Source organism: Mustelus asterias, chromosome 17 (assembly GCF_964213995.1).
Source record: "Mustelus asterias chromosome 17, sMusAst1.hap1.1, whole genome shotgun sequence".
NCBI lineage: Eukaryota > Metazoa > Chordata > Chondrichthyes > Carcharhiniformes > Triakidae > Mustelus > Mustelus asterias.
The window spans coordinates 44,549,131-44,566,149 of record NC_135817.1 but is presented as its reverse complement, the minus strand read 5'-3'; the positions used below and the strand labels follow the sequence as shown (position 1 = coordinate 44,566,149).

The 17,019-nt window shown below is 42.9% G+C and overlaps 1 protein-coding gene across 1 annotated transcript in view; it reads right to left on the bottom strand.

Moving 5' to 3' along the window:
• Nucleotides 1–8,085: 8,085 nt before the first annotated feature.
• nsun3 (NOP2/Sun RNA methyltransferase 3) overlaps nt 8,086–17,019 on the bottom strand; it is a 43,290-nt gene continuing 34,356 nt past the window's right edge. The window contains exon 6 of the mRNA XM_078232001.1: nt 8,086–10,260. Coding sequence (XP_078088127.1) covers nt 9,999–10,260 — 262 coding nt within the window. The 3' untranslated portion in view covers nt 8,086–9,998. The remainder of the gene's footprint in view (nt 10,261–17,019) is intronic.

Here is a 17,019-nt window from a genome sequence, read left to right as displayed (position 1 = left end):
TGAATAGACTGGGACTTTTTTCTCTGGAGGCGGAGGGGTGACCTTATAGAGGTCTATAAAATAATGAGGGGCATAGACAAGGTAAATAGTCAATATCTTTTCCCAAAAGTAGGGGAGTCTAAAACTAGAGGGCATAGGTTTAAGGTGAGAGGGGAGAGATACAAAAGTGTCCAGAGGGGCAATTTTTTCACACAGAGGGTGGTGAGTGTCTGGAACAAGCTGCCAGAGGTAGTAGTAGAGGCGGGTACAATTTTATCTTTTAAAAAGCATTTAGATAGTTACATAGGTACGATGGATATAGAGGGATATGGGCCAAATGCAGGCAATTGGGATTAGCTTAGGGGTTTTAAAAAAATAATGGCGGCATGGACAAGTTGGGCCGAAGGGCCTGTTTCCATGCTGTAAACCTCTATGGCTCTATGCAGAAGGAGGCCGTTCGAGCCATCAGGTCTGTACCGACAATTCCACCCAGCCCCTATCCCCATAACCTCTGCTAATCCCCCTGACACTAAGGGGCAATTTAGCATGGCCAATCCACCTAACCAGCACATCTTCGGACTGGTAAGGAACCGGAGCATCCAGAGGAAACCCATGCAGACATGGGAGAACGTGCAAACTTCACACAGACAGTCATCTGAGGCCCAAATTGAACTCAGGTCCATGGCACTGCGAGGCAGCAGTGCTAACCACTGTGCTGCCCTTTAAATTGCACTATCTGCCATGCTGGGATTCAAACCCAGGTCCCTGGATTACATTATTACCCTAGGTCTTTGGATTACTAGCCCAGTGACAATACCACCGTGCCACCACCTTCTCTTATAGCACACTGTGGCAGGACTTCACAGGAGTACAAAGATAGGTAGAATAGTATCTAAAGTAGGCACTAGGGGGTTTGCACCAGTTGACTTATGTGGTTACTGGCATTTTGAAATTGTTTTCTGAATGAATCATTGCAGTTTCTTTAGATTAGTCTTTCTTCATCATACCTTGTATTGTGATATAAATATTCTGCTTTTTTTTTTACTTCATCCTTAAAGTTACAAAGCCAATGCTCAGAGTGGACCGGGCAAACCTAAATCCATTCCTTGCTTGCTCCAAAAACCAAATTCAAATTCCAATTGAATCCAACTCACAGGTAGGGATTTTATAGCCTCACTCGAGCGAGATTGGAACTTCCCACCAAGGACAATGGCCATTTCCATTGTCTGCCCCTCGTTCGCTCGGATTCTGTGGTGGGCGAGGTGGTAGAATCTCGGTGATGGTCCCCACGAGATCCAAGCTGACAACATAAGGCATTGCAGCCCATCTTGGGCTTGATCCAACACTTGATCTTAGCCAAAAGGCCGAGAAGCAGTTGAGGGCACTGCAAATTGATGAACTGTGCTCATTACTTGTTGCAGCCTAGAACAACAACTCAGAGTTACAAATACTCTTGGATCCACAGGCAATGAAGCTAGGAATGGTTCTGGATTCTAATCACTTCTAGACTTTTTAAGGTCCAGCGCTGGTGAGTATACATTCGACATATAGCTGCTAAAAGAAAGCTAAACACCAATCACTTGCATTCGATTTTTAGGACACCATGTTGAAACATTCTTTTTGCACTACTGAAATTTAAGGGCATTGCTAATAGATTTAACTTTACACACTTGAAGAGTGTGGAAGACACGAAAGTAAATTCAATCCCTTAGCCTTAGTCCAGACAGCCACTTAAAAAAAATTATAAACTAATTTTTGTGATCCTTGAGATATCGCAAAGCCTTTTGCATCCAATGAAATATTTTTGAAGTGTAGCCACTGTTGTAATGTCAAAAGTGTGGAACCCAATATATGCACAGTAATGGTCCAAATCTTCCAGCCTGGGGAGAGGCCTCTGGCTCAACCCCTTTCCTGACTCACCTTCCGGAATTGTTTGCTTCTGTCCAGCCAATGGCAGAAGAGTCAACATCAGCAGGGAGTGTGGGGTTTGAGCATTTTAGTAGGGTGAAGAGGGATGAACACTGTCAGAGTGAATATTGTTGGAGAGGGGCTTAGCGCCATCAGTGAGGGGAAGTTGTGCAGTGTTGGTGTTGACAACTCCATTAGACAGCGTGAGTTAATGAACTGAATTGATTTTAAGGGGCATGTCTGTAGTTCATGATGAGAAAAAGGGGCATGGTTGTACTGAAATTACACTAGACACTTAGCTGGCCAATTATGCTCATCCTTGCTGGAGCCGACAGCAGGCGTTGCAAACTAAATTGCAATCAGCATCAGGCACTTCCTCTCCAGTACTGACTGGACAATCTGGGCCATTGTGATAATGAGCAGACAATTTGTTTTTAGGTGTTGGGTTAGATGAAGGATAAATTTTGGCCTGGACACCATGGAGAACATCACTGTGTTCTTTTGAAATAGTGCCACGGTATCTTCATTATCTATCTGAGACACCAGGAGGGGCCTTGGTTAACACCTCAACTGAAAGGTGGCACCGCTGCAGTGCAGCACTCCGAGACCAGGGTACCAGCATAGATTTAGTGCTCACTTCCCTATGGTAGGTCAGGAGGACGAATTGCACCCATTTATAGTCATATACTGTTACTTCAAATAAAACTTTGTTCTATTTGGTTCAGAATAAAAAACACCTATTAAGGGATATATAATAGCACATTTAGAGGATGATGCTGGGGCAACTTGGTTTATTAGAACCATAAAAAAGTTACAGCACAGAAAGAGGCCATTCAGCCCACTGTGTGTCAATTTAAAAATAATTTAAAAAACTATCCCCACCCATTCTAATCCCATCTTCTAGCAGCTGGTCTAAAGCCGTGCTGGGTACAGCGCTTTAGGTACAGATTCAGGTGCCTTTTAAAATGAGCTTAGGGTTTCTGCCTCCATCACCAGGCAGTGAATTCCAGACACACACACCCCACCCCCCCCCCCCCCCCCCCCCCGACCCCCACCTCTGGGTGAAGAGGAATTTCCTCATGTCACCTCTCATTCTTCTAGCAATCACCTTAAATCTGCGGCCACTGGTAATTGATCTCACTGCTGGGACTGTTTACTCTATCTACGCCCCTCATAACCTTGCACACCTCAGTTAAGTCAGTGCTCAGCCTCCTTTACTCTAGGAAAACAATCCTAGCCAATCTTTCCACATAGCTTCAATTTTCGAGCCCTGGCAACATTCTTGTAAATCTCTTCTATCAAAATAGGCATACTTAAAAGTCTAACATAATAGACATGTCTGTACACTTAACAAAAGTCAATTAATGTCCTAGGAAGATAAAAAACCTTACCATGAATGAATGCTTCACCTCACTTCAGAGCGATTGAAATAAAAGGCTGAATTTTACCACAGCATTTGGGGCTCTATGTCGGGGCAAAAAGGACCAAGCTCGCTCTGGCCAGCAATGGGACCTGCTCAGTGATTTTACCACAAGATGGCCACCTACTTGATAGCAGTCATGCTCCTGATGCTACCAGTCCAGAAGGCCTGTACCTGTAAAGCCTAAGCAACCCCATGGGGAAATGGTGGGTGCTGCTGCGGCAGGCCAGTAACCTTGGGTGTCTTGGACAGTTATTTTAAATTAAAATTCAGGAAGGTGGGAGGCCCATGGGATGGAGGGGAAACCACCCAGGGGGTCATTGAGCCCCCAGCAGCTACCTCTCATGTCCACAGACCCCTCTCTCTTTGCTGCAGGGCTATCTGCCTTCATGAGGCAGGCAACCACTCCCATCAACATAAAATGACAGCAGCCCCATAAATTGTCTCATAATTGAGTCCTTAATTATGCAAATTGTCTGCCATTCTCCATGCAGCAGGTAGCTAACCCTGTCATCTGTCATAAAGTCTGTCATCTTCCCACTGCTGGGAAACTTCCCTGACAGTGGGACGATGGGGAGTATCCTGACAAGGTTCTCTGCTATTCTCAATCTGCCATCTGGAGGCCAGTAAAATTGAACCCAAAATAACTAGCAGATTAAGCCTGAATGAAGATGTACTTGATAGAGCTTAGAAAGATTGTTGAGGGGTGGTGGATCTCATTGAAACTTACCAAATACTGAAAGGCCTGGATAGAGTGAACATGGACAAGGAGTTTCCATTAGTAGGAGAGACTAAGATCCAAGGGCACAGCCTCAGAGTAAAGGGACAGCCCTTTAGAACCAAGGTGAAGAGGAATTTCTTCACCCAAAGGATGGTGAATCTGTGGAATTCATTGCCACAGAAGGCTTTGGAGGCCAAGTCATTGAGCATATTTAAAACAGAGATAAATAGGTTATTGATTGGTTAGGGAATTAAAGAGTACGGAGAAAAGGCAGGAGAATGGGGTTGAGAAACATATCAACCATGATCGAATGGTTGAGCAGACTCAATAGGTGAAATGGCCAAACTCTGCTCTGATATCTTATGGTCTTATGTACTGAACATAAAGACTACAAACAAATGTAGTATCCATTTCATCTGTTCACAGCTTTTAGAGATGGTGAAATTCTTCAAAAGGTACTTTGAGGTTTTTACATAGTGAAAAGAATGGAGACACTGGTCTGATTTTACCAACACGTTGTGTCCATTTTCAGGCGCGAAAACTTGGTAAAGTCAGGCATGAGGCGAGTAGCGCGATCCATGAACACCTCCACGCCCGTTCCCCCTTTACCAAGTGTCCAAAATGGCCACGATTAGCACCGCGCCTGAAACAGGCGCGATGCCAATTTAAATGCATTTGCATGCATTTAAATTGACTTATTGGACTGGATGCCCAAACTTACCTGCATTTCCCCCGTTACCATCACATTCGCCCGTCCAGCTTTGGCGCAAAACAGATGTGGTCCGCAAAAATCTGTTTCAGGCACTGCAGCTTCTGAGGAGGTAGGTTCGGAGCTTCCAGCAGCTCTATAACTAAGATCGGTGGTTGGGGGGGGGGCGGCGGGGGTGGTGGGATGGCGGGCCAGATCGTTCTCTGGTGGAGGGGGGGGGGGGGGCAGAGAAGGGAGGCAGGCCAGATGAACCTCTGGTGGGGGGAGGGGGGGGGGTGCTGGAGGAGGGCCAAATCGTTCTCTGGTGGGTGGAGGACAGATCGTTCTCTGGTGGGGAGGGAGGCGGGCCGGATGAATCTCTCGTGGAGAGAGGAGGAGGGCCAGATTGTTCTCTGGTGGGGGGAGAGGGGAGGGAGGCGGGCCAGATGGATCTCTGGTGGAGAAAGGGGAGGAGGAGGCCAGATCATTCTCTGGTGGGGGGAGGGGTGGGGAAGGGCGGCAGGCCAGATGGATCTCTGGTCGGGGGAGGTGAGGAGGAGGATCAGATTGTTCTCTGGTGGGGGGGGGGGGGGGGCAGATCATTCTTCGGTGGGGGAAGGGGAGGTCCACTGCCACTCTGTGTTCATTCGATGAGGGGGGTGGCGCCTGAGAACGGGTCTAAAAGTCAGATCTGAAACACTCCCAGATTCAGCACTTAGAATCAAAATGGTGAAATCAGGCCCACTGTGCGCTATCTGGAAAACTAGAAAAAGTGACGTCATTTATTTTGTGCACAGAGCAGGATTGCTAACATAATTAGGCTTTATAAACATGAAAAAGACTACAAAAAGAATACAAGCTGGTTCTTTTCATAAGTAAAACAAAAATCCGATTTTTCCACCTTTTGTTTATTACTTTTCATAAATCATAACTTCCATGTTGCCAAGGGTTTTGTGGTGAAAAGCAGGAACAGTGTTATGGTGATAGTTCTATTACAGAAAGAAGCCAATATAAAGACACTGGTGCTGTATTTCATGCCGATTTGGCACACAAACTAAATGAAACATTAAATTCGAAGCAATGGATGCCATGTACGGAGGAAAATCATGTCTTATTGACAATGACTTTGCTCGTAATTATGATATTGTTAAAAAAGGAGCATTTCTTTGGCTATTTGATTTAAAAGAGATGTCACAATGGAAAAGAATAATTCATTGCCGTAGTTCAAAATGGAAAAAAAGTACTGCATAAAACAAACAAGCTGACTGAAGCTGTTTTATTGCAGTCAAGTATGATAGAATATTTAACAGATAATTGTTAAAATATATTTTATCAAATTCATCCCAAGTTACTTCTTCTAATCCAGCACACCCCTTTCTAAAATATCCTGATGCAGGAAGACACCAAAATTCATTGGTCTTAAAAGCATCTTTATTTACAAAAGCACATTTTTGAAACAATTTTGTTGACAACTGTACTAATACTGATACAATGATTCTATACAGCTCACAAACAATGAAAGAATATCAATGTTTTCTAAATGTCGTTTACAGGTTGTGATACCCTGATCATGACACCAACCTTCACGCTGGGCATACTTTGCACAGCACTTCACCTCTGATGGCCTGGAGCCAGCAGAAATACACAAAAAATATCAACTCTCTTCAGCAACTGCTAGAGGTTGAAATGGAATGAACAGTGGCAGCTTCCAATTAGTCCTCTGTGAATAAAACTTCACAGCACAAACTACCTTGGTTCTGGAATGTCAACTCTCAAAAGCACGAAAATGGAAATGTCACCAAGAACATTGCAGAGTGCTCTTCAGACTTCAAGACCGGGGCTACATTGTCAGAGATATATTGTGAGGTGGATAGGGCAAGCACCACTGTTGCCATTCCAGGTTTCCCTTGTATCACTACTAAAGACAGCAATGTTGTGAAAAAAAAATGCTTGTGTTTCATAAAAACACATTCATTCTGTTGATGTCATCTAACTCCACAATAACTAGCTAAAACGTTTTTTTTCATACACCAAACACTACGCACCTGTCATGTTACTGGATTTTACCAGAAGGATCATTAATTAATGAGATGCAAGACGTCACAGAGCTCCAATCAGTTAAATGTTATCACAACTGGAATGAACCAATGGTTACCATAAATGTTGCTTTAGAATCTATTTTTCCAGTCAAATACCACAGTGCTATAATTATCAACAACATTTTAGTTTGTACTTCTCTTCCTCTTCCCACCACCATGCATGTCCTTGTAGGCCCTACCTGCACTCAGCAACTCAACTTGGCAATGTTCTTTTTGAAGGGAGTAAAAGAGGGGATGCAAATAGATATAATTGAGTTTTGGGCTGGAATGAAGGTGGGGAAGTGGTTGGGGGGGAGGTGGGGAAGTGGTTGAGGGGGGGAAAGAGGTGGGGAAGTGGGGGGGGAGGTGGGGAAGTGGTTGGGGGGAAGAGGTGGGGAAGTGGTGGGGGGGAAGAGGTGGGGAAGTGGGGGGGGGTGGTGGGGAAGTGGGGGGGGTGGTGGGGAAGTGGGGGGGGTGGTGGGGAAGTGGGGGGGGGTGGTGGGGAAGTGGGGGGGGGTGGTGGGGAAGTGGGGGGGGTGGTGGGGGAGTGGGGGGATGTGGGGGAGTGGGGGGATGTGGGGGAGTGGGGGGGGATGTGGGGGAGTGGGGGGGAGGTGGGGAAGTGGGGGGGGAGGTGGGGAAGTGGGGGGGGGAGGTGGGGAAGTGGGGGGGAGGTGGGGAAGTGGGGGGGGGAGGTGGGGAAGTGGGGGGGGGAGGTGGGGAAGTGGGGGGGGGAGGTGGGGAAGTGGGGGGGGGAGGTGGGGAAGTGGGGGGGGGAGGTGGGGAAGTGGGGGGGGGGAGGTGGGGAAGTGGGGGAGGTGGGGAAGTGGGGGGGAGGTGGGGAAGTGGGGGGGGAGGTGGGGAAGTGGGGGGGGAGGTGGGGAAGTGGGGGGGGAGGTGGGGAAGTGGGGGGGGAGGTGGGGAAGTGGGGGGGAAGGTGGGGAAGTGGGGGGAAGGTGGGGAAGTGGGGGGGGAAGGTGGGGAAGTGGGGGGGGAAAGTGGGGAAGTGGGGGGGGAAGTGGGGCAGTGGGGGGAGCGGGGGGGAAGGGAAGTGGGCGGGTGGGGAAGGGAAGTGGGGGGGGTGGGAAAGGGAAGTGGGGGGGGGAGAAGGGAAGTGGGGGGGGTGGGGAAGGGAAGTGGGGGGGTGGGGAAGGGAAGTAGGGGGGGGGGCAGTGAAACATGCAGACACAGTGCTACCTGCAAGATGAGGCGGCAATATTGAGGCTGTAAAGCAATGGCTGCTTAATGGAAGCAGCTTAATGATGGCATATTGTATTTTCTATAAGCAATTACGTACAAATCATCAAATTTATTATTGATTTTAAAATCCAGAAAAGGTAAACTGCAGCTTACAGAACTGTCCTTAATTCTGAAAAACTACTAGAAACATACTGATAGTGTTTTAGCCAACATTTTCCAATTTATTTGCATGTGCTATTTGACGGGGGATAAATTGAGCACTTTTCCAATTCAGTGCCTGACGTTAGTAACAAGTGCTGCAGCTTGGGCAGAAAGTAAAGCTTGCTGTACTCTTGATCAGTCTAAACCTCAGCATCGTTATCAGATTATTTGGTTCAGGTTGCTCAGGAGCATCTGAAGTGGGATGCACAGGGATCACAACTATGTAAGACATGCTGGATAGGTCAGCTCATGTCCTGTCTAATATTTCTGTATGTCTGTATATACGAGGGTGTCATTTTCCATTTCGAGCACCAGCTGTCTTGTTCCCCGAGTGATATTGGCAGCTTTGCATCATTGCCCCCTCCAATCATGCTATTAGACATTGGACTCAGATTACCTGGCATTATTCTATCCAACACAACATTAAACTTTCATTCTTTTTGTCGAACTGCAAGGGGTAAGAGATTTGAAAGAAATTTTGGTTCTGGTTAAGGGCTGTCATACAGACAGCCTGCATACAGTAGAATTTAACAGGAGTTTTACCTGCAAGCATCAATGATTAGAATACTTGCTGCTTGTTTCAGAGATGTACAAAAATATTTCTTACAAATTTTCAGTATCATTTAAAGTTCACAATGACTTACCATTTTCTTTTACTATTTGGCAGGGAAGAGATGAGCTAATTTTTGATATTACCAGAATGACTCCCACACCCCCACTACTCTCAGTAAAACCTCTGGCCCTGTACTCCAGCTAAATCAGAGGTGTTTATAAAGAGCTGATGCTGCAGTGTGGAAATGGAGAAAGGATGCACATCTAAATCAAAAAGACCTTAAAAGAATTTGACATTTCTATTTTCTATGTTTAGTTTTCTTCCTGCACTTGCGAATTTACTCAACTATTGAAAATTAGCTGGTCTTCAGTTTTCACTGCTTTAACTTACAAAGTTGGAGTTCACTTGAACCTTCTTGGGAGATTATATATAAACAGGCAAAATAAGTGTATTTCCTGGTCCTAAGATAATTTCTCTGGAGAAAGAAGGGGAGAATTTATCCTTAATATTTCAATTGTTACACCAGTGAATAGTAGGGAGTGTTTACAAAAGACAAATTTTGGTAGGTCACCAAAATGGCCTGTTTTGCTGTCAATCACATTGAAATAAATTGTGTTATAGATACAAACACACACTGACAGCTGGGTGCTACTATCTTATTGAGATAGAAAATTCTATTGTGCCATCTTTATATATTTATTTCTTGTGCTTAGTTATTTGGTCGCTATAAGCATCTCTATCTTTCCCTTTCAATTTTAACGGAGAATAAAACATTATAACAAGTACATTAAGGTGCAGAGTACAGTTACAAAACATAAACAAGGCATGCCATTTAAGTAAACAAGTAAATACTGCAGATGCTGGAATCTGAAATAAATACAAACAAATGCTGGAAATCTAATGCAAGGTTATCAAAATGAAACACAAACTTTCTTTCTCTCCACTGATGCTGCCTGACCTGCAGAGTATTTCCAGCATATTTTGCTTTTATGCTGTTCAGTTAGTAACACATTCAACTCAAAACTTAAGTGTTCATAATCCCTCATATTTAACTAAACCATTTTATCAGCTAAGTTTTTCATACATTTGAACAAATTCTGAGCTTCATAATTTGTGTAGCTCACAACCATGACTAATGTGTAGAAACTGGAGTCATTAGTATGTACAAAGCCCCAACATAAGCTGAACCTGATATGATCACAATTATTACCAAATTTTACAATTTTTAAAATTTGCACCTGAATTACAAATCAGTGCAACTTCCACAGTTTGCTGCTATACATAGGACCCCAAGGTTTCCCCCTTTCCGGCACGACTAACTGTCCATGCTGTACACCCTCAGCAAACGTGAAGTAATCGGCGAGGGAACGTGCCAAGCCTGTTAAATCCACAGCCTGAATGTTGTCATAAGAATTCAAGACAGAGGCCACAACATCGTCATTTTCTGCTTGAGACAGTGTGCACGTAGAATAAACGACAGTCCCTCCAGGACGCAGTGCCTCAAGAGCTGACCTGCAAGTGGCCAGTAAAAGGACAGTTAGGTCACTTCCAGTAGACACAGAACAGCAAGTTGAAAAATGGATCTTGTTTATTTTTGTGCAACCAGAGAGTAAAATAACTTTAATAATGCACCATTTCTATGGAACAGTGCACCCTTAATCAATCAATCTGGCTTGCAGTAACAATCTCAATCACTGAACAGTGTTTCTGAAACAAGAGATGGTAATTTATGGGAGAAAATATGATATAGTTTCAAGTGAACTTTGATTCCTTAATATGAATACCGAGAAACAAAAGGAGGTAACTGGTTTACATGAATAGGGAGGGAATCACGATCGGCACAACCTTGAAGGGCTGAAGGGCCTGTTCCTGCACTGTGCTTTTCTTTGTTCCTAAAAATTTCTTCTCAAAAGAGAGTTAGTACTGATCATTACACATCATATACATATGATTTTTTAAGCTGATAATTTACAGAAGCTATTAAATGAAACTACTCCATCAGAAACATAACCCATTTGTGGATACAATTACTCTGTGCACTATTTTTAGAGCACCTGTTTGGTCTATTTGCATATAGTTCTCTCTGCGCTATTTTAACACAGACATTAAACAGTTGAAAACAAACAGGTTAAAATAAACCGCTCAATATGAAAACATGAATGTAAGTAAATGCATTTATTAATATGCTAAAAATAGCACTGTATAGAATTAAACTAATTGATATTGTATAAATGGGTAAATATGTATCATACAATATTCTTTTTCATCAACTTTTCAGTAAATACAGGTGGATATTTTTCAGTCCTCATACTTTTCCAATACGAGAGCCTATGGGCTATTTTTTTTCTCCCATATGGGGCAAGTATGGAGGTGGGCCATGTTCTAATGTAACCAATGATAACATTGGAATCTGTTATAATGTAACCAATGGCAAAACGATGTGATGATATAGAACATAGAACATAGAACATAGAACATTACAGCGCAGAACAGGCCCTTCGGCCCACGATGTTGCACCGACCAGTTAAAAAAAAAACTGTGACCCTCCAACCTAAACCAATTTCTTTTCGTCCATGAACCTATCTACGGATCTCTTAAACGCCCCCAAACTAGGCGCATTTACTACTGATGCTGGCAGGGCATTCCAATCCCTCACCACCCTCTGGGTAAAGAACCTACCCCTGACATCGGTTCTATAACTACCCCCCCTCAATTTAAAGCCATGCCCCCTCGTGCTGGATTTCTCCATCAGAGGAAAAAGGCTATCACTATCCACCCTATCTAAACCTCTAATCATCTTATATGTTTCAATAAGATCCCCTCTTAGCCGCCGCCTTTCCAGCGAAAACAATCCCAAATCCAGTAAGCTTAACATCGGAAGTGGGGAAAATTCTCGAATCCATTATCAAGGACTTTATAGCAAAGCATTTAGAAAGCAGTGGCAGGATCAGAGTCAGCATGGATTTATGAAAGGGAAATCATGCTTGACAAATCTGTTGGGATTCTTTGAAGATGTAACTAGTAGAGTTGACAAGGGGGAACCAGTCGATGTGGTATGTTTGGACTTTCAGAAAGCATTTGGCAAAGTCCCGCATAAAAGAGATCATCGTGCAAGATGAAAGCGCATGGGATTAGGGCAAGTGTATTGTGATGGATAGAAAACTGGTTGGCAAAGAGGAAACAAAGAGGAGGAATTAATGGGCGCTTTTCAAATTGGCAGGCAGTAACTAGTGGGGTGCCACAAGGATCGGTGCTGGGACCCCAGCTATTCACAATATATATTAATGATTTGGATGATGGAACAAAATGTAACATCTTAAAGTTTGCAGATGATACCAAGTTGGGTGGGAGGGCGAACTGTGACAAGGATGCAGAGATCCTTCAGAATGATCTGGGCAGGTTGGGCGAGTGGGCAAATCAATGGCAGATGCAGTATAATTTGGATAAGTGTGAGGTTATTCACTTTGGAAGCAAAAACAAGAAGGCAGATTACTACCTGAACGGCTGTAAATTGGGAGAGGGGAGTGTGGAGTGGGACCTGGGTGTCATTGTGTACCAGTCACTGAAGGTAAACGTGCAGATGCAGCAGGTGGTAAAGAAGGCAAATGGCTTCGAGTACAGGAGGGTTCGAATACAGGAGCAGGGATGTGTTGTTGCAATTATACAGGACCTTGGTGAGGCCACACCTAGAGTATTGTGTGATATTCTTGCTCTCAAGGGAGTGCAGCGAAGGTTTACCAGGCTGATTCCGGGGATGGTGGGACTGATGTATGAGGAGAGATTGACTAGGTTAGGATCGTTTTTGCCAGAGTTCAGATGAATGAGGGGGGAATCTCATAGAGACTTATAAAATTCTAACAGGACTAGACAGGGTAGATGCAGGGACGATATTCTCAATGGTGGGGGAATCCAGAACCAGGGATCACAGTTCAAGGTAGACCATTTAGGACGGAGGTGAGGAGACATTTCTTCACCCAAAGAGTGGTGAGCCTGTGGAATTCATTCCCACAGGAAGTAGTTGATGCCAAAACATTGAATATATTCAAGAGGCAGCTGGATATAGCACTTGGAGCAAATGGGATCAAAGGTAATGGGGATAAAGCAGGATTAGGCTAATGAGTTGGACGATCAGCCATGATCATAATGACTGGCGGAGCAGGCTCGAAGGGCTAAAAGGCCTCCTCCTGCTTCTATCTTCTTTGTTTCTATGATCAGTTGACCTGGTATAAATAGAAAGCAGATGGATATTGTGGGGAGCTTGCGTGACCCAGGGCTTGGCCTGAATGTTGGTGTGATGAGTGAAGGGTCAGGATCTCCATTTGACCCAACATCAAATCCACATCCTACTCACCATCACGATTATTATTTAGATATAAATGGGACTATATTTCAAATTATGTTATCAACCGTATAAATTTCTTAAAGCAATCGCTCGGTTAGATCTATATTAGAATATACAATAAAAAAATTACCAAGACAGTACTGCAGCTTGTTAAACATACGCACATGTCTAAGATTGACATTCCAAATCAAGCATTCTAAGAAAGTAACATATTTTGCTGACATGTAAAAATAGCAATTGGATGGAAAAAAAATTTTAAATAAGTTTTCTGCTCAATTAACCTCATTTCCTAATTCAATTTAGAACATCAACAGTAGAGTGATAATCATCTGAAAAGCTTTTAAACACTCACAACATGACAAGAAACTGTGACATTTAGCAATATGCAGTAAGCACCTGTCTATATGAATCTTATTTTATGTAATTCTAAAATATGGCGTGCTTGTACTAAATGGGTTACAGGAATCACGAGTTTCTGAGAAACAGATAGCAACCGTTAAGTCAATAAAGAAAGTTAATTCAATAAGGATATGCATTATGGATTGAAAAGCAGTTTCCAGTAAAAGGGTAACTGCCTCAGCATCACTATTAAGCATTTAGCAGGATAAAGGCATGGCTGCCTTGGAGGTCACAAAGTATCAAATGAAAGAAAGCAAATAATTTTGTTTCCTTACACATCAAGCTGCAAAGTGCTAATACAATTTCAAACAAAGCACATGGCAGCAAGTTCAGTGCATCTTTGATAATCTGCATAGTTAAATAATTTTTTACATCCACGTTATATACAGTTCAGTTGATTTAGTGAATCATTGTGTTTCAGAGACATGAATTAATCATGGTACAAATAAATGTAAAACAGTCAGTTTTACATAAAATATATTGATCAACATAATATATATGCTATATGATCAATTTGTGAGGTGTACAATATATGGTTTAATGTAAATGTACTTGAAAAAATTACTTGTTTTACTTTGATCACACTGTTATTGTGTCATTTTTATTAAGTTCAATATGCTAATTGATTTTTTTTCCCCAAACAGATACACAAGTTGGACACAAAAACATTGACATCGAGAATTGACAAATAATTCATGATATCAGATGAAAATTGGCAGCTACAGCTTTGGATTATTAGAAAGATGTTTGACAGTACACTATGTAACACTATCACAACAGTGCTAATTCAATGCAGTTGAATAGTTGATGTATTGTTTGGTTAAATGGTCATAGAGGTTTACAGCATGGAAACAGACCCTTCGGCCCAACTTGTCCATGCCGCCCCTTTTTGTTTAAATGACTAAGCCAGTACCAATTGCCCACGTTTGGCCCATATCCCTCTATACCCATCGTACCCATGTAACTGTCTAAACGCTTTTTAAAAGACAAAATTATACCTGCCTCTACTACTACCTCTGGCAGCTTGTTCCAGACACTCACCACCCTCTGTGAAAAAATTGCCCCTCTGGACCCTTTTGTATCTCTCCCTTCTCACCTTAACTCACCAGGTCAATTACATCAATAAAAGGAATCTGGGAACTAGACATATTTGCCACTGGAAGCATTATTTAGGATAAAGTTTCCAGCTTTCAATACCTAACTAGTCAAAGGCTGCTCTGACTGCTGAGCTTCCTTCCATCTCTTCACACAATTTGTTGTCTACTGCATTTGACTAAACACCATCATCTTGGACACAAGTAGAGAAAAAAATTCTATCTTTGATGATTGTCAGTCATCATCGCTATAGTGGATCAGTCAACCAGCATGACGTTTGGTGACGGATTTGTGAATATAACAGGAAATGACAGTAGACAGTATCCAATTTGTCAAAAATAAAGTTGGATGTCCAACCCAACAGAAAACAGCCATTTATTTTCAACCGTTTACATTTCTATTTTAACTTGTGTAATAGGCACACACGTTACAGTGTACCTGCTATACCTGGTTTATAGTTATACTAAAATAATTTGACCACAATAAAATAGATTAGATTCTCATCTCCACTAATTGTTTCAGCAACTAAATATCTTCACTGTATCAACAGTGCCACCTGATGGCGAAGGGCAGCATGTTCAAGCAGGCTGAGAGTAATTTAAAATTATTTGATCGCAGCACAGAATCCAAATTTTCAATACTTATCGCTCACTTTAATTATATACTATGAATTCCTGATCCATTTACTCAAGAGCTGAAAGCGCAATCGTAATTCAAACATTACCACCTCACCCTCTCAGGTTTTTAATTCCCTTCTTACAGAATATTGACCGTGCATTTAATGTCACTTAAGGCAACATGAAATGTTAGAATTCTCACCACTTCTCTGCATTAGCACCTCCATGTAAATCATTTTTGTCAATCTATTTGCACAGTAATGTGTGGCATGCTTCCTGTAATCTCATTTCAGTTGAGTAAATGTGCAAATTAGATAAGATGTAAATTGCCAATTTATTCACTAGAGCAGCAAGGAGATTTTGATGTGAAGAAGACAGGGTAAAACATTTATAGGGCTGTGAGTCAATAAAGCAAACGTATATAACGATGCAGCTTGATGAATGCACAGGGGATGCAGACTATAGACTATAAAGTGGTGTCAGAAATGGACTGTTGTGCATATTGCCCCACTGATTCTACAATCAATTCTACCACCTGCAGCTTTAAGAATTAAAGGGAAAATATTCTGGAGAAGTATGAGTCTGGAAGTCAGTTCTATCGCGCACAGGTTTTCTGTGGTATGAATGTCATTGTGCTCAATATGGCGTCAGCACAATGTGTGTACACCTTTGCAGTGGGCCATGCCGGATGCAGTGTTGGTAAGAGCCAAAGAAGAAGCATCTTTCACCCAGGTCAGAAGCAAGCATGAGGGCAGGGACTTGCACAAATAAGGGGCAGTAAACCTGCATCTGCTCAATTGTACAACTGTGGCTTACACCTGAGTCAGCTAACACCAATGTTGATTGCCTCTGGGAAAACCACTCATAGAATGAGAAAAAGGTTAGTCATCTTAATCACACCACTCCATATGCAGAGATCTTGCGGGACTTTTCCCCTGGCGTCAAGCTCCAGACACCACCCTGAACTTCTCTCCCCTCTCCCAAACTCCAATCACGCTCCCAGATCCCCCAACAATACTGCAGATCCCAGCAATGTTCTTTCTTGATCCCAAACCCATCCTTCACCTCCACAGTTTAGGGTCCAACCTTTACTCCTCTAGTTCTCCGTGATCTTACACAATCACCTACCTAAACGTTGGTACGTGGACCTAAGCTGGCACCTACCACTGTGGGGATGGTAGTGAAGTCTGAGGCCCAAACTGCATTGCTCTTCAGTCCTCTTTATTTGCCCCCTATGGGTGAGGTGCCCAAAATGAATGGCGTGCCTACTTTCTAGGCCTAGACATTTACAATTTTGCAGATTGCTGGACATTTCATGCCATAATTCTTCTTACAATAATCCTCCAAACCTCAGCCATAATGTTATTAAAGGGACCAAATGGGGACTAGTCATTTTCCTATATAATAGAGCATCAAAAAACAAATTGGAGTGTCGTGCTGCTTCTAGAACAGCTTCTCAATTTGGATCTTGGCACCACCTTTGTGGGAACTATGAATTGGATTGAATTCGAATTGGCTTTTGGAGCAAGCAAAGAGATGGATTAAGGGCTTGGCTGGCCACTCTATGCATTGGCTTTGTAACTCTGAAAAAGGAATACATTCCTTTTTTAAAATAAAACACCCATGGTTGGGCCACCTGCTCACCCTTTTGGTTAGAAAATGTAAGCAAGTATCAAACTTTGGGATTTCTACTTATTTAGTGTGGAAGGGATGAGATTAATTACATTGATATGAACATAAATTCAGTATACGACATGAATAAGATCTATTAGCTGAGGTATCAGGTGAAGTACTTAACAGAATTGCATACATTATTAA